Source organism: Rhineura floridana, chromosome 4 (genome assembly GCF_030035675.1).
Source record: "Rhineura floridana isolate rRhiFlo1 chromosome 4, rRhiFlo1.hap2, whole genome shotgun sequence".
NCBI lineage: Eukaryota > Metazoa > Chordata > Lepidosauria > Squamata > Rhineuridae > Rhineura > Rhineura floridana.
The window spans coordinates 85819502-85846543 of NC_084483.1; the positions used below are offsets into that span (position 1 = coordinate 85819502).

The window sequence follows — 27042 nt, forward strand, 5'->3', positions numbered from 1 at the left end:
TGGTCCTGCGCGTGGAACCGGTAGCATTTCAGAGAAAGCCACCTTGGAGGTCCTGGCTTTCAGCATCCTACCTAGCAACCTAAATTTTGCTTCCAGGACCTCACGGCTGCATTTCCCCATGTCGTTGGTGCCAACGTGCACCACGACCACTGACTCCTTCCCAGCACTGTCTACCAAACTATCTAAACGACGGGCGATATCCGCAACCTTCGCACCAGGCAGGCAAAACACCTTGCGGTCTACACGCCCATCGCACACCCCACTGTCTATGTTCCTAATGATCGAATCACCCACTACAAGGATCCCTCCACCCCCTGGAGATATATCCTCGGCACGAGAGGATAGCTGCTCATCACCCAAGGAATGGGTCCCTTCTAAGGGATCGTTTCCCTCTTCCTCAACTGGATGCTCTCCTTCCCCGAGACCATTGTTGTCCATGATAGCAGGAGAGCTATCATCGTTGGAGTGGGACACAGCTATAACGTCCCTGAAGGCCTCCTCCACACACCACTCTGCCTCTCTCAGCTTTTCCAGGTCCGCCACCTTGGTCTCAAGCAAATGAAGTCTTTCCCGGAGAGCCAGGAGCTCATTGCACCGACAGCATACCCACGACTTCTGTCCAACAGGCAGATAGTCGTACATGCTGCAGGCGGTGCAAAACACTGGAAAGCCCCCACACACCTGCTGGCTTCTTACCTGCATAGTTTTGTTTAAGGTTTATTACATCAATGGGTTGGAGACTGCGGTTTAGTTGAGGTCAGGGAACAGACGGGCAGAGTGGGGGGCCCTGGCCTCCTCGCTCTGCTGCCGAACTCGCCTTGACGCTTTGTCAGCTGGGGCCTTGACGCTTCGTCAGCTGGGGCTCTCTCTAGCTCATGGAGCAGGCTCCCTCGCTAGGGTGCTCTGACTTTATATGTGTGGCTGGTTCCTCCCAGCTACTGCTGCCAGCCAATGATGTGTTACTTGAGGCTGATGGCTATCAGCTGGGGCTTAACTCTTTAGTATTCTCTCAGGCTTCCTTCCTGAGCGAGGGGCGGGGCTGTTTAAGCTTTTGGCTGCTTTTAATCTCAGCAAGGGGCTGCGCCTTCCAGGCAAGTCTTTTGTGTTTGTTGTTTTCCCACCTAGAACAGCCTGACCTTTCTTTAACCTAGGGAAACAGAGCTTGTGGTTGTGTTTCAGGAAGGCTGAAGCTGCCCTTTTTAGCAAGGACTGAGCTGACTCTCTCCCTGTATGTATCGGTGGAGTTTCCTTTTCCCCCTTCTCTCCGACTGGAATTTAGCCTTGTTTACAGTGTCCCCTGAAGCTTTCCTGCTAGGGTGGTGTTGAAAACTAGCTTTCTATACGCTTCCTTCTCCTAGGATCTGTCTCCTAAGATATAGGTTCTTTCAGGATTTGGCTCCTAGCTCAGGGTGACCTTGGGCTGCCCTTATTAGTTATTGCTCTGAGCTGTTTTACTTCAATTACATAATGGAATAAATGGGAGCTACTTACCCTCTTTTCGCTCTGCTGCTTAATTCGCCTTGACGCTTTGTCAGCTGGGGCCTTGACGCTTCGTCAGCTGGGGCTCCCTCTAGCTCGTGGAGCAGGAATTGCCGCACCACCCAGAGGGATAGCGTGGGCGAGGAAGCGAGGGAGGCGGCAGCTACTCTTGCAACCTTCTGCCCATTTGTTCACTTTCTCTGGGCCGTGTAGCGGGAGGGATTTGGGTCCAGCTGGGCTGCTCTGCCCGCTCCCTCTCGTGGTAGGACAATGGGAAGGATTGAGAGTGCTCAACCCAATCCCTCAGTGATGCTCTGCCACTATCTAAAGAGCAAGCTCAGGCAAAGTAAGCGAAGAAGTAGGAATAAGAGCTATATAACAATTTATACATAGCGGAAGTTAACTTTTCAGATTACTCTTCTTATTATGCCCTACTTTTTACATATCAAGCTTAAGAGATGCATTGATTCTAAAAAGTGTGTATGATACCACTCGTTTCAGCCCTAGTCTACACCAATGTTAATTCTCTGATCACAGATAAGTCATCCATATGGCTTTCTTGTAGTTGCTAAGCTACAAGTCCAGACATAAATTGGAAGTCAGCTCCACTGAAATCCTTCGTACTTGATGTGGGTGTTATGTGCCTTCAAGTCGATTGCGACTTATGGCAACCCTATAAATCAGTGACCTCCAATAGCATATGTCATGAACCACCCTGTTCAGATCTTGCAAGTTCAGGTCTGTGGCTTCTTGTATGGAATCAATCCACCTCATTTGGCCTTCCTCTTTTTCTACTCCCTTCTGTTTTTCCCAGCAATTATTGTCTTTTCTAGTGAATCATGTCTTCTCATTATATATCCCAAAGTATGATAACCTTCATTTCATCATTTTAGCTTCTAGTGATAGTTCTGGTTTAATATGTTCTGACACCCAATTATTTGCCTTTTTTGCTGTCCATGGTATGCGCAAAGCTCTCCTCCAGCACCACATTTCAAATGAATTAACTTTTCTCTTACCTGCTTTTTTCACTGTCCAACTTTCACATCCATACATAGAGATTGGAAATGCCATGGTCTGAATGATCCTGACTTTGGTGCTCAGTGATACATCTTTGCATTTGAGGATCTTTTCTAGTTCTCTCATAGCTGCCCTCCCCAGTCCTAACCTTATTTCTTCACTATTGTCTTCCTTTTGGTTAATGACTCTGCCAGGGTATTGATAATCCTTGACAAGTTCATTGTCCTGATTGTCAAATTTGAAGTTACATAACTCTGTTGTCATTACTTTAGTCTTGACATTCAGCTGTAGTCCTGCTTTTGTGCTTTCCTCTTTAACTTTCATCAGTATTCATTTCAGATTGTTACTGGTTTCTGCTAGTAGTATGGTATCTTCGGCATATCTTAAATTATTGCTATTTCTCCCTCCAATTTTAAGGGGAAGTTACTAAATATGGAATTGATGGGAAAACTGAGATTGGCACACACAGCCCAAGATCCAGTTCCACCTTGGATCAGAGGAAAACTTGAGGACAGAGATGATTTCTTAAAGCTTCCCAGAAAGCTGTGTCTAAATAGCAACCCCAGCAGACATCTATGGAGGAGGAGCCCCAGCCGACAGCACAAGCAACAACCCAGTTCTGGAGGAGTTAGCATTAACCCCTCTGTGAAGTCTGTTGTTTCTTTCTCTAAGCTATCAAGCTAGACTCTCCTCCACCTAGTCAAACCCAAGGGCTATGGGAATGCAGACTCTTACACTTTAAGCCCTCTCTTCAGAGAGATGGGATTTCACCCACAGCTCCCTGCTGGACTGTGTAATCATCAAATAGCTCCAAACCAGGGCTGAAACAGCACTCCCATTTCCTTGCTTCTGCATCTGGTATCTGGTCTCATCTTGACATTTGCTCGAGAGAGAGCTGCCAGTAGTTTGACTTGGTTCCCTACCCTTTGCATTGTCAGAATATCACCATAGAAGATATAGGTTAGAAACTGTTGTATTGAGCACCTTTGCATCTCTGGCTCCAAAAAGATGTTCCTGTTCCATGTTGCCATAACGTTCATTCAGCTGATTGACTCACAAAACCTGATCATTACTGACTTAGGATAAACCTGTATCTGAGCTCTATTATATTAGATTGTAAGTGGGGGATCACATGATTGAATTCTATATTTAAGCAAACTGGCATGTCAAAGAGGCTGGTGCCCTTCTTCCTGGTTTCTAGTTTTCTATGTACAGCATTCTCTTTTAAAATGGAGGAGGCATTCAACCATATGACCCCCAACCATCACCTCGTGAAATGGTACAGCCCAGACACTAATTTACAACTTTATTGAAAACTAGGTTTAATCGTGTACATAAGATACATCTTCCAACAAACATTATCTGATTTCCCACAATATTGTGTGAAGAGGGAGAAGCATGCTGATGCAATGTCTCCTGACAACTCTGTCAACTATGAGAACATATTCAAAACATCTGTGTGTCTGTTCCACCATATATGAACACAACAAGGAAGTGCAATTGGCTGCATTCCTTAGACATGCACACGAAACAATAGCATGTAGCTGGTTCAGATGCTAACAGTGTACATTATTACTCTATAATGTGCTAAGTGGCCCTCATTCCTGAAACAATTTAGATATACAGAAGTAATATGACCATATTGTGCAGAATGCTATACAGAGAAGTGCAAAATAAAATAATTACTCATAATTTTAGAATCAGTATGCAGAAAGCAATGAGTATAAGCTGAATATTGTTTAATTTCAAGTAAATATAGGCAGATGTTAATACTTCACCAACTGAGGAAAAATAGTTCACGATTAAAAATCACTAATTACAGAAAACTGAAAGCATTCTCTCAAAGGCTATATGATAAAACAGATTATGTTTAAACAACTACATTAATAACAATAGAGAATAGTTGTAGACTGAACATGAATTTTTCAGTGACAGCTTAAAATATGTAAGTCAAGTATATGTAGCATTAGTTGCAGAATGTTATGAGTGTCCCCCACTTGTAAATAAATTTACTTAGAAGTAGGGTCCACCGAAATCAAGATTGTATCCAGTGCTGTGCAAGTGGAGTTCTGCTGACACAACAGAACTTCAGTTTTCTCTCTTCCCCCTGCCCCCCCCAAAATATGCTCTGGAGGGTATGTCAACCCTCAACAGAGGGCTGGAGGGGAGAGGAAGACAAAATTCTGTTGTGTCTTGAATAAGTGGCAGCATTGGATAGAGCCTGCTGTGAGTTACCATCAAGCAAAGATGTTTAGGATTGAGGGGAATCTTACAAATACTTGTGCTGTGCTTTAGTGTCAATTCTGCAAACTGCATTTTGCAAATTGTCCCATTAAAATGCATGAAACTATAGTTCTCATTCATGTTAATGAGAGCGTCGCAAGCCTAAACATTAGCTTAATCCATTGTCTCTTGTAGGGCAGGTACCACACATAAGAAATCACTACTTAGAATTTAACATTCAAATGTGAATATATTCCAGACTAATAAACTGGATCCACATCTTTGAGAGACAAAAAGGTCCGTAACTTGTGATCAAAGTCAATAGGTCGATTTTGAGGCTCTTTATATTTCTGGGTCATTTTGGTTCCAAGGTATGGGATAAGTTCACAATGATCTATGAACCGTTCCAACTTCTTCTTGTACTTATTTCGTACATAGTCAGAGCTCCTTAGGTTGTATGCTGCAGAAAAGTAAATAATACTGATTATCATATCACTTGTCTTTCATAATTGATTGTACTATTATCATGATACCTGAGAACACACAGAATTATGCTAATATCAAGTGCCTACTGGATCCTCACATTGAATCCAAATGTGCAGTACTGTTCACACTTGTGCTTCATTTGCTTCTGCCCAGCAGATTTTAGGTACAATGCTCAGCTCAGTTTCTGTAATATAATCTGACCAAAAGTGATACACATGTTTTTAAACATGGGCTCACCCCATCAACATGTGAAGCAAGGGATACACGTGCGATTTAAAGGGTCAAACGGGGGCACAGGCCTTGGGTGCCAAATCCTTCCTGCACCCACACTTTTCCTCTTGTAGTTCCTCCTCTTGCCCACTTCCAGCTGAAATCATTTCTGGTATTAGGGCCCAGTTATGATAAAAGGTCTGGATGGATTGGAGGATTTAGAGTGCCAGGTAGGGGTAAGATTCAGAACCCATCCTATACACTTTTCACATTAATGGTGCAGGCCCAAATGTAAAGAAATGGCTTTGTCATTTCTAGTTTGACCAGAGATTGTTCTAGAATAACTGGTTAGAGATCTTGGTCTGCTACAGCTGCATGTAGTTTTAGCCTGAGCAATATGAGAAGGAATTAATTTATACTTCTAGTTTTCAAATAGTGTTTCTAAAAACTCGGGTTCCTCAGGGTTCTATAGTAAGTGGTATAGAGCTTACCACTTCAAGCTGCAACCCTGAATTGCAGCTACCTTTTGTTCTGAATAGATAAGATTTATTAGTTCACAGCTTTTCAGGACTGAAGCAGTTTTATTTAAGAAACATCAGGTATACAACAGCTTTTGTTTACGATATTGAAGTGAAAATCCAACATATTTGTATCAACACACACACGGCATAGGATTTTTTCAAAGAACAGGATAGTCCAAATCAAGTAAGGAAAGTTTCTCTAGATGACTTACAGTGACAAATCAAAATTGTCATCCAAAACATGCTTAGGACTAATTCTAATGCTGCCTGTCCCCTTCTTCCACATTTTGGGAACACACACAAGGAAGCCACCATAAGTATGGCTGGAGATGCTGGTTTTGTGTTACTGGATACGAGTCTGATTAGTGTAACTGGGAAAGCTCTTATGAGTTGGTCTACCAGTTGCATTATCAGACTATTCTTGAGAATTGTCTCTTTGGACATTTTCTAACTTCTTGTATCAAAGATGCTAGTAGGAAAATATAACTTCAAAACAAACAAACAACATTTAGGAGGGAGGTGCCATTAATGTGATATGTTGGCTAGAGTGACAGGGTGGTATCCCACTGTCCACCCGTCAGTGGAACAGATTTCCAGTTGCATTACAGACTTCCCCTTTCCCCTGCAACCCGCCATAACCCCCAATCTACTGTGGAGACATGAATGTGAAGTTTTGTTCCACAAGCGCAAGTCTACTTACACAACATTTGGTATCACCTGAAATACTTACTTGTATCATGCATTGTAGACAAAATAATAAAAGATCAAGCTCACATATGGAAACTAATATTTATTTAGTTAATATTGTTATAGCACATGTTTCACTGTACCTTTCAAATGATATGCTATGAACAGCAGAGCAGTCTTTTTCACACTTAGGAAAGGAAATTTTGGTTTTAAACAACCTACTTCATTCATTGCTTTTATTAGAGCTGTTGCCACACCCTACAAACACAAGCATATTAATGTTAGTTGAGTAATATAAACACACTACTCCATAAATGTGGTTTTATGTTTTGTAATGTTCACTGCTTGGTGTTACTTGATCTTTAATGTTCTCCTTTATACTATTTACACTGCCTTTCAGTTTTCTATCACTCTGAAATTTGCTCAACATATTCCTAACTCCTCCAGCCAAGTCATAATGTTGAACAGCCCTTGATCCTGGATCTTTGAGAAATGCCAGTTGTCACCGTCTGTCAATTTGGAGAATACCCAAAGACCTCCACAAAATTTAGGACAGCAGTTTTTTGGTTTTCTTAAAAATTGGCCCCTTATTTCATCATTAATAGTGACTACATGATTAGATATTACACACACATGTGGTGGTTCCTATCCTTACTTGGTAGGCAGCTTGACTTCCTGTACAAAGGTGCCCCCATAGACTAGAGGAGTTTGTGATGAATATCAACTATTGCTTTGGAAATTTATAGATGTGTAGTAACTTAATATTTTTAAGCAACCTTTTAGAGAGTGTCCATTACAGTAGAAAAAGGGAAAACATTAGCCATGTTTAAAAAAATATTCTGCAAAATTAACCTAAGAATAAAGCTGAGATCTGTGTGGTGTGCATTCTTACTACATTAGTGAGTTCAGAAGCAATTCTGAGATTAGAAAATGAGGCATGTTCAAAGAGGAATTAAAGTGGGAGACAGAACACTTGAACCATGCTGCCCATTGGGATCCTGGTTAAAGTTAATTTTGAGTGTAATTAGTAATAATAAATAACAACCTGTTCAAGATATCCAGTCAGCGGAAGAGCTGTCAGCAGTATTGGCTCCTTTATTGGAGGAAGCTTACGTGGAAGTGTCTGATTCCAGTATTTTTCTGGCAATCTAAGAATGGAGAAACAACATGTTTTCAAAATATAAACACAGCAATATATAAAAGTAAAAATAATGTTAATATATTCAGTACCTCATAAACATCTGAAGTTTTTCTTCACTTTCAAAAATGTATAGCTTGTTGCAATAAAGTACAGCATATTCAATGCTCCCAGGTATCAGTGCTTCATACCTCAAAAAGAGAAGAAAGCAAGATGTTACCGTCACCACATTTATATCACATGCTTGCTTCAGATGGTAGGAGGGCATAGTTATTTAATATCCAGGTTTTAAGACATTTAGGGCTTTAAAAGTAATGACCAGAATTTTAAATTGAGTCCAGAAATGGGCTCCGGCCCAGAGAAACTGGCATACAAGAGGCCAGAAAACAGGCTTTGGTCAGAACTTCAGTATCTGGGATCAGCTGAGGTTTTAAAATGCTTTTCCAAGGCAGCCCCCCAAAACCAGTCTCTATATAACAAGGATATAAGCCAGCCAGACTGAAGAGCAAGGTGAAAATAGTACTGCTCAAGCCAGACAGGAAAATGAACTGTCACTCCATGGGAGGGGCTAAGGTGACAGTCCTTTGGAGTGTTAACTCTTTGCTGCCTCAAGCAACAGGAGAGGAAGACAGTATCCACTTTAGGTTGTCCTGGTGCCCACTGGAGAACTGATCTTTATATAACAGCGCAATCCTATACATGCCTACTCTGAAGTAAGTATCATTCAGTTCAATAGAGCTTACAGGTAAATGTGTATGGGATTGCAATCTAAAGCATGTGTGCCTGTGGCCAGGTCTGCCTTCTCCAGAAATTGTTATACAGTAGTTGCTACACCTGCCCATGAAGCATCCCCAAACTATGAACCTGATTCTTCAAAGAGAATACAACCTCGTCTGAAGCATGCTACATCCATATTCTTGGCTCAGGAGTCCTACTAACCAGAAACAAGTCAAATGGCTTAAGTTTGTTAGCCGGCATCCAGACCATTACTAATTGCATGCATGGATTTGGTAGTCCATGTGCTGTGTGGTTAGCCTGAATGTTTATCCTCTGGAGGGTAAAGTTTGCAATATTTCTGTGAAGTGTGAAACAGTCCTGTGAATGGAAGATGTTTTCAGAATGTGGAAATGTATCTTTGGATCCAACCCAATAAAAGGATTCTTGAATCCCATATTAAGTTATCAAGTACATTTACATATATTGATTTAGCCTTCTTCACTTTAAATTTTATTCAAAAAAGTCAAAACTCACAAGTCTAATAAAAAAATACGGGTGCAGAATATTAATACCTCAAAAGGTTCTACAGAGTGGAACAGGTTCAGAGGAGGGCAGCAAGGATAATCGGGACTGGAAACAAAGCCCTATGAGGACAGACTGAAAGAATTGGGCATATTTAGCCTTGAGAAGAGAATACTGAGGGGAGATACGATAGCACTGTCCCACAGAGGAGGGCCAGGATCTCTTCTTGATCATCCAGAATGCAGGACACGGAATAATGGGCTCAAGTTACAGGAATCCAGAGTTCAACTGAACATCAGGAAAAACCTAAATGTAGAGTGGTACGACAATGGAACCAATTACCTAGGGAGGTGATGGGCTCTCCAACATTGGAGGCATTCAAGAGGCAGCTGGATTGTGTGTGTGTGTGTGTGTGTGTTGGACTCTATGGCTTTATAGGCCCCTTCCAACTCTACAATTCTATGATTCTTTGAAAGTGTTGTAGTTTGCCTATTTAGGAGAGAACTCCCTGATTAGCATATATTGCATTTTCTACAGTTTGTTGTGTAACAGAAATCCTTTGAAATGCAAACATTTACCTTTGCTTCCCATCTAGATAAGTGACTGGACAGTATCCTTGCATTTCAGCTTGCATAGGAAATAACGCCTTCACATCTGCTGCAGTCAGTTTCTTTGGCAGTTTAGGTGGGAGAGGAAGAGGATGAGGTGCTAATGGGGGAATATATAATTCTGGAGCATTCAGAAATTTCTGCATTGAAGGAAATTAGACATTTAGGAGAATAAATATTTCATGTGCTAATTGATGGTTAAAGTCAATAGAAACTACAGGCATACCCCGCTTAACGTTGCTTCACTTAACGTTGCCTCGCTATAACGTACCTGCTCCCATACCCTGCTTAACGTTCGCGCGCTTCACAATACCGTACATTTTATTGGCATGACACCGCTGCCATCTAGTGGTGATTGCGTGCAGTACAAGTGAAGACAATTGCTTCACTTAAAGTAGATTTTCACTTAAAGTATACTCTCCAGTCCCATTGCGAACGTTAAAGCAGGGTATGCCTGTACTCATTTTATTAATAAGCTGATTCTCTTTTTACCTCTTTATAATTTATGGCTATTTGTGTGCTTTGGAATGGAGACATAATGCAATCTTTGCCTAGAAGACAGGATCCAGTTAGGAGAGTTAAAGTAGTACTGGATAGCATAATAAAGGTAATATCATAATGGTCCAGGACACCTTTTGTTGAAAAGAGAGGTTATGGGGACAAGAAGATGATATGACAGAGGGTGGAAGGCTATTCAAAGCAAAGGCAAGTGCTTGGGTATTGCCATCCAGCGAAATCATCATCGTTTCACCCACTACATTTATATATGTGTGTGCAAATATTTAGAATGAAAACTTTAACCTAAAATGAGATTTCTTTTGATTGAGGTCATATTGACTAAAGAGTTTATAAAAACACAACTGTATCACAATTAAAATACTACAACAAAACAACAGCCAACTTTATTGCTGGAGTCAGCTTCCTATACAATATTAATTATTCTTAGCATTTCTATATAATGCCGTACAGCATTCAAAGTGCTTCGCATAACAGTAAACAAGTTTTATTGCCATATTGCAGATGAAATGGTGGTTGAGGCTAAGTGGATTTTAATCCAAAAATACATTTGTTAGTATTTAAGATGCCGCAAGACATTCTGTAGTTGTGGCTTGCCTAAGGACACCGATTGAGTTCATTTGTTGTTGTTATGTGCCTTCAAGTCGATTACGACTCATGGCTGCCCTCTGAATCAGTGACCTCCAAGAGCATCTGTTATAAACCATCCTGTTCAGATCTTGCAAATTCAGGTCTGTGGCTTCCATTCATAGCAGAGTTGAGATTTCAAGCAGGGACTTTCCACACTCACACTCTTAGCCTACTACAGGACCCCAGCTCTTTGTACAGTTCTACTGGCATACTCATTGGGCCAGCACCTGTTTGCTTTCCAGATTGATAATGTATATGTTCTACCTCCTTTGATACTTACATCCAGTTCCTCCTGTCCAGCCATTTTGTAGTAATGTCCTCGAAACTCTGCTGCAAACTGCAGAGAAGGAGTTACAGAACAATCAACAAGCTCGCCCTTTTCTGCAAGATTGACAGGACAATATTGCCCAAACTCTCCCAGCCGAGACAGCAGTTCTTGTGGCATGATACACAAATTGGCGATACTGGCTGCCTTTCCTGTTAACAATTGGATACAATCCTGTTATGTTTCACCTGTGACATTATGTATTTGGAAGATTATATCTATTCTACTGATATGTGAAAATGCAACCGCTATATCAGCTAATACAGAGCATGGTGAATGGATATACCGTAAATAGCTCAGTTAGCACGTTAGTCTGATTAAGTTGTGTAGAAATCAAGAAGTTAGAAAGATGTTTTAAATTTATTCTGGCCTTTATGAAACAGAAAAGGCTTACCATTATGTAGAATCTAAGGGCTTACTGCACATGATGAATTTATTAGCATGCTTTGTACAAGTTTAGCTATTCTAACAGTATTGTCTTTCATTCGCTGCTGAAAAAAATAATTTGCTAAATGGATTCTTTCTATGAAGGACACTAAATTACAACTAGACTTCAACCATATATTGTTTTCCACTTCAGTTTCAAAACAGATTTTGGAGTCTGCTTAGAAAAATGCCTCTTTGAATAACATAATAATAAGAATGTTCAATTCCTTGAAAAGTAGTGTTGATCTACTATTATTTATTTACACTTCCCATTTTTAGACAGCTGCTGAAGACGTCTTTTTATGCAAGCATTTGGTTACATTTCCACCCCTTTATGCCATTGTACTGATGTTTTCAAGGATTTAATGGATTTGTTTATGTATGGTTTGTATGTTTTGTATTTTTAAATCTATGTAATCCGCCTCAGGACCTGCAATCCGGGTGAGAGGTGGACAACAAAGATAGATTTATTATTATTACTACTGTGACTATGCTTATACTGTACCTTTCCTCTGTAGAATTCAGGGTGTGGTTCCTGACTAGTGACCAGCCCCATATTCTCCACTTTAACAAGGTTGCTGCACCATGTGCCATCAGATCATGTTTCATACCCTGGTTCAGTTCCCTGATGTTGAGCAGGAATTCAGGGGGGAGGGGAGGGAAGGAATTTTCTCACTGTGTTAATGCCCTGTTTTGGGGAAAGAAGAAAGATCAGGATTGCCCTTTTACCAATAGGAGACAGGGACGGTTTGAAACTTGACTTCTCTGTGGGGAAGAGCCTCCTCAACTCCCGGCGTGCACTGGCCAAGCAATAAAAATGCAATGGAACTACAGAACAGCCTACATGGCTAAACACTGGGAAATGTCCAAATCAAATGGTAGGAAAATTAGAAGTGCAAGAAGAAAGGTAGTCTGCCCTGGCTCCTGCCCAAACATGACAGCAGGCACACTTGTAAGTAAGGAAGTGATACTTTAATAAAGCAGATTATATGACTCTGAGGTGTGGAAGAGCCAAATACAGTATAGTCCAGGAGCTCTTACAAGGTGAAGGGTTGGCAGAAAAAAATCCCGTCTAGGTACAAGGCCCAGTGTTCCCAAGATCAGTGACAAGAATTCTAAGGCTGCACGGGAGTTGTGACAGTGTTCCAACAAGTATTTCTGCTTACCCACCAAGCTTTTAAGCAGAGGCATAATTGTCCAGCTACTAGCAAGTATCCTTGACCCTTTGGAGAAGTGGCCTGAAAGCTGCCACTTCTCCAAAGGGGAAGAGCCTCCTCCCTTCTCTTGACATGCCATCTCTCCCTGGGAGACATCACTGGCTGAATCTCCTCTGAACTCTCTAGCTCTGTCACACCAGGCTGCGCCTCTGTGCATCCCTCATCCTCCACAGGCTGGGAAGGGGCAGCCCCTGGGTCTTTTGCCTTGTCAGGTCCTTGCATATGTGGAGGCAGAGGGAGATCTTCATCAAGCCAGCTCTGTGGCATGGTCTCATCCCCCCATCTCCTCTTCTTCTTCGTCCTCATCTCAAGTGCCTCCCAATCCTGATCTGAATCAGAGGGCTCAGACTTAGTCTTAGGAAGCCCTAACTACCTTCCCTCCATCTAGAAGGACAAGCCAATGTACACACAGGAGCAGGAAGAGGTCGGTCAAATGCCCTCCTTTCTTTCCTCAGAAGAGGACATTCAGGGTAAGAAAATTCCTGTTTTCTCTAATAGAGTAAGAAGAGCATTCAAAAATCCTTCAAGATATAGAAAAGCAGTGAGAGTTAGAGAGGAGTTTCAGTGTATTGTGAGTCCTATGAATTCTGAAACCTCTGAAGGGCCCTCCTCCCAAAGGCCACACCTTCCAAGAGAAAGGAATTCCCTTTGTAATGCCTGGTGAATGTGTGAACTGAAGCCATGTAGCTGTTGTGCATATCTCCCCTTCTTAATTAATGAGCCATAACACACACTGATAAGGGCTTCCCCAGTGCTTCACTAATACAACTTTGAAGCTACTTGTCAAGGAAAGACAAGCTGTGAGCATGTTAGTTGCCTACAGGAAAATGTTTCCATTGGTCACACCTGGAGGGGCAATGGGCTGATCTGCCAATCAGTTGCAAAATCTGTCTGAAGCAATTTTTTAAAAAATGCACTCTGATCTCACCAGGTTTTACAGTAAAAAGGGGAGGGGTTTGACAAGCACCATGTGCCCCCATTGAAAAGAGAGGTAGAGATGCACTGGAACCAGCAGAACAGTGAATATATGTCTACCCTTAGAAAATTTTCCCATTGAGGCTTCTTGGAAGATTTACTATGAGCCTCCTTTCTATCTAGGTAGAAATGAAAGGATCTACTGACATCTAGACTGTGATACATCTTTTTTTTCCAGATGACTTGTTTATCGAGAACTGATCCTGATTTGTTTGCAAGGAAGTTAGACAATGCTGACTATTTAATGAGTTTTCAGTCTGTTTTGTTTGTGGGGAGGTTAGATGATATTCCATCAAAGCAAGCATTATCCCAGCTTTCCAGGGTCTTTTTCCATTACTTTCCTTATCCCAAAAAGTTTGATATTTTGGGAATGGTGGATTCTTATGCAAGATCTCCTAATCATCTAAAATTGTGCAACTAAATGTGCCAGTATGTGATTGAATCCTATCTGAAAATAGTGACAGCCTAGAAGCGCCATAAGAAAATTGTTTTAAAAGGGAGTTCTCAAAGAGGAATTGCAGGCATAGGCTAAAAAAAGACTGAAAGAGATCACTCAAGACCTAATTAAGGATCTAGTTGGGAAACTGGTGCACCACTGTAGGGTTACTAAGTGCTACCCTGCTCCCAAGAAACCTATGAATATGAAGTAGAAATAGAATCCTGCAGAGGGCTGCATCATGAATTTTAAGGGCATTTGTATTCAGACCATTATCCAAGCTCTCCTGCAGAAACTCCAGGATCAAAGAAATAGTCTTCAGGCTTAAGAATGTAACAACATAAGAGCCTGTTGGTTCAGGCCAGTGGCCCATCAAGTCCAGCATCCTGTTCTCACAGTGGCCAACCAGATGCCCATTGGATGACTTGGGGAAACACCGCCTCAGAAAGGTCTTCTATATGCCCCCACAGACCTCATAGGTGGAACTTCACACAGATGCCAAGAGTCTCTAACACTAATATCTGCATTGCTGTAACCAGAGGCACTCAGCCTTCACCACGGAGTCAACTAGAAGATGTGAGGCTGTGGAAGCCTTCCCCAGGAGTCAAGTTTCAAGCAAGCCCCACCTTCTATTGGTGAGAGGGCAATCCTGAAGAATCTTCTTGATGTACCAGAGACCAGCACTACTATTCCAATTACCTTTTGGAATGACTTGGAATCTTCTTGAAAAAAGATGGGAAAGAAACAGGCTATACAAATTATGGCTATGAGGTATACGGCAGAGCTTTTGAAGGAGGGGTTGTATCCACTGCTACATGAGCTGAAAGCAAGCTTGTGCAACAGAACGTTCCCTTTTTCTCTTACCACCCAGCAACCCCCTGTATGCTCCCCAGAAAGCCTTTCCAGAGGGCCAGGGGAAGCCTTCTGTATATTGTGGGCTGTGTCTTATGGGGATGCAGTGGGAAGAAGTGAATTGCCTGAAATTGGGTGGAGGAAACATGTACCAGTGGAGTGCTGCATTCTTCTACCCAATTTCATGTGATACTGTGCCCCCTCCACCAATTCTATAAAACACAGCCCACAATATTCAGTAGGTCTCCTCTGCCCCTCTGGAGAGATTTCTCAGGAGGAACAGAGAGCTATAAGAGGTGAGAAGGGAAAAATCCATTGCATGAGCTTACCTTCTGCTGATGCAAGGTTGTGTACAATCTGAGGTGTTTAAGATCAGTAACGTTTCTCCAGCTGTCTGCCACAAGAGGCTTGGTTCCAGGCAGGATTTCAGATGGAGAAAAAGAACAGTCTCACTACATCTCAGCTAGCCTCTTGTTACAGGATGGGAATGGATCTGTGGGTGCATGCTATTGTTTTGGGTTAGAAGGCATATATGCGCTGCTGAACACACAAAGGAGGGATCTCATGAGCAAAAAAAAAAAAAAGGAATTGTAGCCAGTAATTTAGAAGCACTTAGATGTTGAAAGGCTATCAAGATACCTTTCAGGTTACAAAAGAATTCCATAACATTTTGGTCAATACATCTTATCAGTGAATTGAAAACTACAGGGTTTTTTTGCTTCCTTGATAAAAAAGTGGGCTTCTTCACATGTTACCTTGCTAATTCTACTCCAAGTGAGAATCTTGAATGTGTGCCTCTCCCCCACAGTAGGTAGAAAAATAAATGTGTGATGTCAGTTGTGTGTACATTTTTAACACAAAAATCTGGCAGTATTCATTGCTAGTCCAACTCAGAGTAGACTCAGTGAAGTTAATAGACATGACCAACTTGTTCATTAATTTCAGTGGGTCTACTCTAAGTAGGACTTAGCTGAATACAACAGAGTATCCCCTTCATGATGCCATCGTTGGCATCCCCTCCCCCATGTTGGTGAGTAAGGAGCAGAAGGGAGAGACTACATTCAATAAACATCAAAAGCAGAGCTAGGACCAAACATTCTGGGAGCCTAAGACTTGTAATGGCTTTGTGTTCTCTTTAGTATCCAAGCAGGTCATGTATTTCTTCAGAAGGATCTGAGCTTCTATTTTTAAGTTTCCAAATTAATCTTGACTTATTTGGAGGTAAAATCAAATCCAAGTTTAACATAACAGAATTACATATAAAACCCACTAACACAAAACCCATTAATTTAAAACAGGATTATTTGCTTACCTTGTCGTATTCTTTCCAGATAGATCTGGATTTGTTTAGTGATTACTTGAGTTTCCTCAAGTATTTTATTCCAGATCCACCATTTGCTGTGGGATGCATCAATCACATACCAGTTTTGGTGCTGCTCCTCATAGTAAGGTCTGATTTCTTCAGTTTGTGTTCTGTAACATGAATTCTTGACAGAAAGAATATGAGAGCTGTCGTGTACTGGATAAGGGAATCTGAAAAGATAATTTGAAGTGCATTAATATTAGGCTTAACTAGATTTTGCCTCCTAAAATACTATTTTATTGCATATCACAATATATTAACATTAACTATCAATATGATCTAACAACTAAGTACAGAGGATATCCTAGTGCATGGAGGGTTGAAGACAGACAATGAATTAGAGGTAACAACATTAAGAGGGGTAGTATGTGACTCTGGAGATGCTTATGGTCCATTCAGTGACCTATACAAAAAATGGATATTTATTTATTTATTAAATTTATATCCCACCTTTCCTCGCAGTAGGAGCCCTGGACAGCAAACAAAAGCACTAAAAACACTTTAACCCATCACAAAAACAGACTTTAAATATATTAAAACAAAAAAAAAATCCTTAAAAACACATTAAAACAAAACATATGATATGAAGGAGGGTAGATGAATTGCAAAAAATAATTTTGACATGGCTCATTAACAAATCATTTTCTGTTTGTATTACAGTAAGGCTGTGTTCACATGTCATGATAAGTCATGGTTTTTCATGAATGAGAGACAGGTTGGTGCACAACGCCTAATTGCTCCCACTTCACTACTCCTCATGTGTGTGTATGTGTGTGTGAGTGAGATATATTCTGTTAGTCTATGGTTTGTTGTTGGCTTACAAATTGTGGCTTGTTAGGGAGCAACAAACCATGACCCTTGGTTTGAATATAATGGGAAGCCAAGTTTAACTGCAGCTTCCTGATTTGTTTTTCCTGCTTATGCCAGGGAAACAGTGAAGTGAGAGCAATTGGACAGTGTGTACCAGGATGCTACTGGTTCACATCAAACAATCATAAACCAGAAACCATGCCTTATTGTGATGTATGAGTGAGACCTGAGAGAGTTATTACTTTATTGGTGTTGCTACCTGTCAGGGCTTTGTTTATCCTGCAGTGCTCGTCTGAAGACCTCCTTCACATCGATGTCTAATTCGAAAATTTTTACTGGAATAATTTTCATTTCTTCTAAGAGGCCTACTTGTTTTCTTGTTACAGGGTATCCATCAAGAACAAATCTAAAGGAAGGAAGATGAACAAAATTCAGATTTGGATTCAGGTTTTTAAAAATGTAACATTAACTCTTGCTGATGAAGCACATACATATACCAGGCTTTCCTGAAACAGGAGTGGTAAAATATATAGAGCTTAAAAGCATATTAATTTTTCACTATTCCCATTGGCACTGCACAGATTTACAGAATTGTCTTAAAGCTTAGAATCAGCCTTTCTATAAGAAACATAATCAGGGTAATGCATTTTGGCGCGACTGAATTAAATTAGAATGGGATATGACAGAACACATATAATATTGCACTCTAAGGAAATACTGAAAAGTACACTATTACGTAAGTGGGTATTTTGAGCTAGCAGGTACTCAGTAACATTCTAACACCTGTACATGGTTCTAAATTATAGTATATCAGTTGCAAAGTCTGCTCTTCCTAACTTTAGGCAGGAATCCTATGCATATTGAGACACGCTGGCCTGGTTGCACATCATGTAAATTGCAGTTGTTTTACTCCTCCCCAGTGGTTCTGTGGCTGCATGCAGCTAAGCCATGGCTTTGCTTATGTATCATCTGAACCTGGATTCATGGTTTAGCTCTCTCCAGACTGAGCACAAACTATAACCAAGGTTTGTCCTACTGTTTACAGCTCCGGCTATGTCTGGGAGAACTAAACTACACGTCTGGGTTTGGATTACATGTTAAGTTATGGTTTAGCATAGCATAGCATCAGAACAATCAGGGAGGGGAATAGTGGCACAAACTCATCTCCAGGAGCCTGCACACACTTGGGTTCATGGTTCGGCTTAACGTGACATTTAACCAGGCCATTATGTTCAGTGGGATTTATCACCACGTAAGTGTTCACAGGACTGCAGCCTAAGCTTCTTTCTAATTGTTTCACCAGGGTTTATAAAAATAAAAAAATATATATCGAGGGTTGGACAGCAAATTACATCTGGTGATTTCAAGTAAGACATTGACTATCCTCCTTTAATGAATAATACCAGCACAGTCCAATAATAAATGCTTATAATCTGCCAGTATGTGTACCTGAATCCTTATGGCCAAATTGTACATTATCCTAAACATAAGTTATTGGATTTTTTTAAAAGGCAAAACAGAACTGCATGACAGACAAATGCAACTGCCTGCAGCATTTGCTGGAAGCCATTTCATGTTGATACAGTCCTAAAAGTGGTCCATCTGGAAAAAATGCTATGCAATAAGTAAAATGAAAAATCTCTCACCCTGTGGTGTTACACACAGTATCCATCAAAGCAATATCTAGAGCCCTCATGGCAAGTTCATCAGGTGCAATCATTCCTTTCTGAAGGTGCCACTTCAATACAAGCGCTAATTCAGTCTCTGGCTGATTGTTTAGCACCATACGAATGGCATCTCCCATGGAAAGGCGCATTAATCCGTATTCACTTGCAAATTTTTTGGCAACTGCAAAAGAAGTTTGTTGTGAATTAGGAGCTTTTGATGACACCAGTGCAATATCCTGATCATTATGTTTTACAAGGGAAATAATCGTGCCAATAAAGCAGAATCACAGAGTCATCAAGATAGAGGGTTACGACAAAGGCAGAAGGTTCGGCATGCCTGATTTCCAAATGTAGTCTCCTGAAGACAATCCCTGAACGTTCTAGGCTTTTTTAGTGTGCAGTTGGACACTATGTGGAGTTGGAAAAATGTTTGTGCATTTGGAAAGCTGATAATGTGCAGTTTGAAAAATGGTGGGGGTGGAGAATTAGACATGTTAGGTGTATGTGTTTATTAAGCATTTAAATGATAAGCGATGTCAGAGAGAGTACACACACAAATTATGCAAAGGCAGAATGCACCCAGTTTTCATACTTAAACTACCCAAACCATATTAAAACACCTTCTTCTTTTTGGCCAGAACCTCCTCTTCATCTCTGGGCAGGTAACACTTTGTTCCATTCATGTAAATACCCTTAAAGTAGTCCTTTTTTGTACCTGGTAAGTTACTGAATTAAGACAGATTCATAAATGATTTGTTGCTGTACAGTAAATATGAAGTACTAAATCCTATAAAGAAACCATCTCTGATACAGAGTGTAAGCAAGGCATGCTTTGTATTCATTCTGCCTTTTTTCCCCAGTGTGGGGTGGGGTAAATGATGGGGAATTTGTGCATCTGCTTTTTAAATCTGCTTTAAAAAAAACCTGGAACGTTCTACCATCACCCAAGATAAAAATTATTAATGTCCACACACAGAAAACATACTGAACATGGTTTTTTTGATGATAAAATGGCAAAACTTAAACTCAGCTGATGAATCCACCGTAATTTTTGTTGTCTTGCAAATGCAGATGATCAAGACAGCTAAAGTTATAAATAAAAATATTACCACTCTTGTCACTATATTGCATCAAATGACACCACTGTGGTAGACAATTACAGAAACATGTAGTAGGAAGCAACACTTCCTGTTACAACACACAGCATCTAATCAGACAATGCTAATAAATTAAAAACAAGATGGAGGCACAAATATCTTGAAATGAACTAGTCTGCAGTCCTAGAATGCCATAGTGCAGGTGGGAAAGAAGTGCATATACAGCTGGAGCTATTTTGAAAGTTTACAGCAGCCAATGGCCTGGCTGAACAAGCAAGCTGGTTTTAAATTTTGGGTCACCAACGTGGCACCTACTGCCACACATCCTCCCAGAGAAACCTTCCTTGGTGCCTGCAGGCTACTGTTCCCTCCCTTGCTCCTCCTCCCACTGAAAGTAGGCTTGAAATAGAAGGCTTTCTTCAAGTCTAATTATTGCATGGGGCGATCTGCATCTGGGAAGGGAAGGATCGCAGCTGGGGAGGAAAGTGCCTCCACAGCTGTACTTTCCAGGAAGAACATCTCCACCTCTTAAATTAGGCTTGGGGAAAAAGCAAAAGCACTTTTTAAAGCCTAATTGCTGATGAGGTGATAGTGGAGAGTGAATGTGCAAACATGTGTGTGGTTACCAAGTATTCATGGTTGTGGTGTGTGTGCATGCATGTATGTGTGGTTGTGGTTGCACCCACAATAGTTTCTCTGGTTTGCAAATGTGCCCATGGGCTCAAAGAGGTTGGAAACCCTCATTTTAAGGATTTATTTCATTTAAAGGCGGCTTATCCATGTCCCAATGGGGAACTGACCATTGACATTTTCAAAATACCTCTAGCTGTGTGCACTTTCTCCCTTGCTGGCATCATGATTAGCTAGTGCTGTGGCCCAAAGCAACATCTTTATAAATACAATATTGTACAGCAAGGCCAAGAACATGTTTCCTCTTTAAATGGTGTAGGTGCAAGTCAGAAGCATGCATGAATTTTGGCTGACGTGAATTGTCATATACAGTCAGAACTCAATACAGAATTCTACCTGTTGTCTTTCCAGATTTTGGAGGCCCCACAACTGCAATCTTCACTGGCACAGTTGGCTTAGGCTTAGGCTGACGGAGATACTTGATGGGACTTTTTATAAATTTTCCTCTATTTTCTTTGCTTATAAAGAAATAAATATTATTTCGATGGATAACTGGAAAGCTGGGAGTATCTGGATTTTGAAAAGGCTTGATTGCTTCTCCTTCACTTAGCTGCAATAAATACAGAGTTATTGATGTCCAGAATTACTACTGTAACAATTTTACCAGTGGAATGGAAAACATATACTGTATTTAGATTTTAACAAATATTAGCCTTTTGTCTGTAAAAATGAAGCAAAGTTTTTTCCATTTTTATTTACAGTTATTAATGCTAGCATAAACAATAGCTGAGAAAAGCTGACATGAACAGTGACACCCTCAGTTAAAACAAGCTATTAAAGCTAGTAAGCAGCTCTTTTAATGCATACATTTTCCTGACAACCATTACAGTAGTAACAATGATTTAATAGTAATGATTTAACAATCTAGTAATTCCTTCTAATAGTAAACTTGGGGAGACAAGTGCCTATCAGTTTGGAAGTGAAAGGGGGCCATCTAAAAATAAGCTAGTGGTCTCTAAATTCTTGGGGAACTCCTTGAGTAAAGAGAAGTATAGAAGTTTATAAAAGAAAAGAAAAAGTTTTAAAACATCAACAAATGCCCCCAGTAAGTACCCTGCAGTTTCCAGGATTACAGCTAAGAAAATATATGTACCATCTAGGGATCGAAAGGTCTGTCCATTTCGGTTCTCTCAGTTTCTCATTTTTCCAATCTTAAATTCAGTTCTCCACATTTCTGCAGTAATTTGCTATTTGTTTTTTAAAAAATATCATGAAATTGCTCCAGCATTTTAATGCAAATTTCTCCTAATCAACACATTTTTGTAGGCAGTTTTGACTAATGTACACATTTTTGCAAGCCAATTCTCATCATACCATGCATTTTTGCATGTTATTTTCATGCATTTATTCATTTTTGCACACACTTTCCCCTAATACATGCATTTTTTTAAACATTGTTTGGTTGGCGAACTGCATCACAAAATTTAAAAAAGTGCAACTTTCGAAGAATGGCTATGTTCCAGTTCTCATATTGTTTTGGAACTTGCAAATTTGATAGATTTGGCTTGAAATGCAAATTGATTTGAAATTCTCACCCATCCCTAGTAACATTTCATTATTTGGAGAGGGAACTTCTGGATTTACACTGAATGCCCCAAAGCAGGAAGTTCTGTTTTTACTGCTATTCCTCTACCCAGGCACAGCTACACAAAAACCCTGCATTTCTGCATTGTTTTATATGGGTAACTCTCATTTTCAACCTTGGGGCAAATAAAAATGAATCTTAAGGAAGCAGAAGTTTGGCAGGCTTTGCGAGCTGGAGGGCAAGGGGAAGCTGGGAGAAAGAAAGCCCCTTAACAGCTTATAGTGTATACCCTGGAAGAGGAGGGGGAAATTAGATTTTTTTGGGGGGGGATGTTAAAATACTCCCCTCCCTGTGTTATATGCAAATGTGTCAGGAAAGGGGGGGAAAGCTACCATCCTTATGCTATATAGCAGTAAACGATCAGGTTCAGGACTGGGAGTAGGGATGTTGGAGAATACCGTCAGAAATGGAAATGGGAGCACAAACTGCTGCATTTTCCATGTTCATCCGAGGTTAGGAACAGAAGTCACATAAGCAAATACAAGTGGTATTCACTATACTCGATTCTTTAGTCTGCAAATGTTATGTAAATAATTATGTTATTTTCTGCATTTCCCTTCCATGGAAATTGATTACATTAATTAAGATAGTTTCGGCCACAGCGAACAGTGAGATAAACAATGTAGGTTTTAGTGGAAGCTGAGTGTGGCATAACAGAAACACTGCTGATTTCAATGAACACAGGATGGGATGGAAATTGCTACCTCCTAACATCCTGAACCTTTTAGCACTATATAGTGCAGCAGGGAAAGACCAGAGGGGGGCAGGAGAAAAAGGTGTCCTTCCCTCCTCCTAGAACTCTCACCTTCCTGCCCAGATATGAACTGCACTACAAGGTCTAGAATTGCTAGAACTCTGAACAGGAAGCACTCCCAGGGAGTGGAAGAACACTGCAAGTTTTGAATATGATCAAACTGATACACTGGTTATTGTATCTGATAAAACACATTCAGCTTTTCAGAGTATATTACTTAATGAACATATAGCATCTGTTTCAAAAGCAGGGGTGCAGACTTTGAGGGTACTGAACTGGATGGGGAAGGTAGGAGACGTCCATTGTTGATGCTGGATATTTCATAGCCTTGGAAGTGGAAATCCCCCCACACACCTAGTTGAAGATTTAGGGGAAAGGCTGTAGCTCAGTGGTAGAGTATCTGCCTTACATGCAGAAGGTCACAAGTTCAATCACTGGCATCTCCAGGCATGGTTGGGAGACATCCCTTTCTGAAATCCTGAAAGTGCTGGTCAAATGGGGGGCAATAGTCTGACTTGGTATAAAACAGCTTCCTATGTTCCTAGGTTGGATGACTTAGGCTAAGTGCTGGCCTGCACATGGCCATCTTGCCCAACAGCTCTCTAGAGCCATTGGGGGCAAGGATTCTGCTGACTGAGGGCAGTGCTTGGTCCCAAGAGATCTTGGGATATGATCCTCTGTCTAAAAGAGAAAGAAACAGGTGAAGACCATAGGAAGCTGCCACTGTCTCTGCTGCCACCAACTGGAAGGAACAAGGAAGGCAGGAAAGAAGAGGAGTATCCTACCTATTGTCCACCACAATGTCTTCATGGGACCCCCAATTGATATATATGATGCATGGGGTACCTCAGGCCCATGGGCTAAATGTGGCCCTCCAGGCCAATCTGGCCATCAGAGCTCTCCCCAAGCCACCCCCACCCCGAGCCACACCTCTCACCAGCCCTGCTTTGCACCCTCTTTGAGTGTTTTTGCCTGGCTGGAATATGTCCTTGAACTTTGATAATGCTTCTTACTTGTCCTGATGGAGGATAGAGAGGGGTATACAAGCTTGAAGAAACTAGCCTCCTGTACAAAGTGTAAAATTCACATCAGTTGCTCTGCCTGCTTTTGCCTCTGACCCTGGCCATCACTGGCATGTGGCCCCTGGAAAGTTGCCCAGAAGGGAACGTGGCCCTCAGTCTAAAAAAGGTTTCCCATACCATACCTGATATATACATTCAATAAACTTTTATTTGTCTTAGCAGTAAAATTTATATTTGTACAACTAATCATTCTGTATATATTTAGAAGCACAAATAATATCTTGAAACATACTGGTATGACATATAAGAAACACAGCATACTGGTATTACGTACTGTATAGGAATCAATACAAGACTTTACATAATTGGTTTAGGAAATAGTTATAAAAACAAGCAAAACGTACTTCCCTAAAGATTTATTTACCTTGATTGGGTCCCATTGACCAAAATTGCTTGGATGTTTATAGGAGAGAACCAACATCTTACGTGCAATGGACAGGCTTAATGGATAACATTTCTCAAAAATGCTTTCACGATTTTCTACTAGGTCCTTCAGGTTTTTATACAGTTGGTAGCACACAATGTGAGGTTTTCGCTTGGATCCAATGGTTATTTGGGGTATCAATAATTTTTCAAGTTCTTCCTGAGAAGAAAGATGAGCACGGCAGTAATATAAAAACATGGCCAATTGCTACCGTAAATAAGCATCCTTAAGAAAATTAGAAGAGCCCTGCTGGAACAGACCAAAGGTCCACCTGCTCCAGCATCTTGTTCTACCAGCAGCCAACCAGATGCCTATGGGAAACCCTCAAGCAGGAGATGGGCACAACAGCACTCTTCACATTTGTGCTCTGCAGCAACTGGTACTCAGAGGGATGCTGCCTCAGCTCCTAGAGATAACACAGCCATCATGACTAGTAGCAACTGATAGTCTTACCCTCCATTAATTCGTCTAATATCCCTTTCAAAGCCACCCAAGTTAGCAGCCATCGCTACCATATTGAGGTAACATATTCCGTAGCTTGACTATGCTCATACTTCGAGCCTGGCAGATAAAGCAATATATTAAAACAGGGCACACAAAAGGTTTAGCATACCACTTGTGTGTCACATGCAGCTTGAGTCATTGGCCTGGCAAACTATTTGCCTGACAAGCAGCAAACTACAAGCGCTGTTCAAGGGATCTCTAAGCAAAATCTACAACTATGGGTGAGGGTATCTCTGCTGTATTGAACTGACTGTATTACACCTCTGTTTAGTGGATATCATAAATCGATTTAAATATTTTATTTGCTTTTAAAACATTTCAGCAAAATCCTATCCCATTTTAAAATTTAAACCATCTTTGTTATGGTATTTGGAAACATTATGCTCTATGACGGCTCCTGCCAGAGCCATGGAATCAATGGCCAATTTCTAGGAAAAGGCCACAAGGAAGACAAACAAAAATTGTTTGGATGTTGAAACAGTTCACATATTATTTGGGGCAGAGGGCTTTTGCAGAAAATTAGTGATCAGTGAGAAGGTATGTTGTGGGTCACATAAGATCAGGCCTGGGTGCCATGGACTGCACATTTCAGAACTCAGAAAACGGGCAAGTTTCCTGGAGACTATATATCCTGACAGAGAATGTGAATATTGTACATAAGGTACACAATTTAATTGAGATATGCACATTCCACAATGCCTGTTAGAGATTATGCATATTGCCTAATAATGTACAAAATTCAGTTGATATATGCACATTCCCCAAGGCCTGTTGAAGTTCATGTATATATTGACCAGGAAATGTCCCCAGTTCCCTCTTCATGGATAAATTATGTGGACATTCTCTAGGAGGCCTAATGTGCATAATGGCTGGTTCTTATATTAATTAAACACTCAACTTACATTACCTCTAATGTATATAAAGACAAATCCTACCTACTGCCCTAAAAGGAGCACAAAAAAGGCCACAGACAAAACTAATTACCTTCCAAATTAAGGGTCAAGGCCTAGGTAGATAAAAAATGTTTTGCTTGGCTCCTAAAGACAGACATTGATAGTGCCAGGCATGATCAAAACCAGCATTTTGGATTGAGCCCGGAAACTATTTGGTAGCCGGTCCAGTTATGCCAAAATCGGTATGTGCTGAGACCCTCTGGCCCTGGTCAGCAATCTAGCTGCTGAACTTTGCAGCATGAGGAAAAGCTGGGGGAAAGCACGACAAAGGCTGTAAACACACTAGCTGCCAGAGCAAAGTGTTTCCATTATTATAGAATCATAGAATCGTAGAGTTGGAAGGGGCTTGTAAGTCCATGGAGTCCAACCATCATGAGCCACACCTGGAGGAGGAACAGGTTAATCTGCCAATCAGTTACGAAATCTCTTTGAAGCTGAATTAAAAAAACAAAACACAAGCTGCTCCCACCAGTTTTATAGTAAAAAGGGGCAGGGTTTGACTAGCATCGCGTGCCCCCTTTTCAGAACTGAGAGGTGGAGACGCACTGGAACCTGTTTTGTTCCTTTGGGTAGAAACTAAGAAGAGAACAGGCTCCAGTGCTCACTGTTATAAGGTTTTTTATTGTAGCTCTGTGCCTTTTGGAGTGGATCACCTTTTCTCTCCATTGCAAAGATTCTACTATATAAATGTAGAGAGAATAAAAATTTGCTCTATCACATTTTTAGCTGGTTCTTGAGTTCAGATTTTAAGAACAAGTTGTCTCTAAATTTCAAGAACTTACAAGCGTTTCAAGCTCCTGAAGGAGTAATCTGCTCTGAAATGCATAGACCTACAATAAAAAGTCTTGTAGCATTGCACTAATCTAACCTAGAGGTTTCCAGTACATAGACAATGGAAGTTGGGCTTTCCTGGTTCAGAAGTTGAGTATTCAGTTATGGGCCAACAAATTTGCTTTTCATGGAAATAAATACCGTATAATCATGGTTTTATTAATGAGGAGCTGTATGTGGAAAGATTTTAGTTCTCTCTAATTAGTTTGTTGTGCTCTAGAAGTCTGGTGGGTTTTTTTTCTTTGTTAAGTGGGTACAATACTGATGACTTAAAAAGAAACTTATCACAGAATGGAC

General features: G+C 40.8%; 1 protein-coding gene across 7 annotated transcripts in view; it reads right to left on the minus strand.

Moving 5' to 3' along the window:
• Positions 1-3829: 3829 nt before the first annotated feature.
• The window catches only part of AK9 (adenylate kinase 9), a 120944-nt gene continuing 97731 nt past the window's right edge, over positions 3830-27042 (minus strand). For 5 of the 7 annotated variants that reach the window (XM_061623584.1, XM_061623582.1, XM_061623586.1 and 2 more), the window contains 11 exons: positions 24398-24616; positions 20949-21162; positions 18805-19006; positions 17418-17564; positions 16298-16518; positions 11035-11231; positions 9579-9748; positions 7854-7952; positions 7669-7771; positions 6767-6881; positions 3830-5179 (listed from right to left, as the gene is read on the minus strand). In XM_061623584.1, the coding sequence (XP_061479568.1) occupies positions 4980-5179; positions 6767-6881; positions 7669-7771; positions 7854-7952; positions 9579-9748; positions 11035-11231; positions 16298-16518; positions 17418-17564; positions 18805-19006; positions 20949-21162; positions 24398-24616 (1887 nt within the window). In that variant the 3' untranslated portion in view covers positions 3830-4979. Of the gene's footprint in view, positions 5180-6766; positions 6882-7668; positions 7772-7853; positions 7953-9578; positions 9749-11034; positions 11232-16297; positions 16519-17417; positions 17565-18804; positions 19007-20948; positions 21163-24397; positions 24617-27042 lie in introns of those variants that run through there. The other 2 variants (XM_061623587.1, XM_061623588.1) reach the window with 2 other exon arrangements.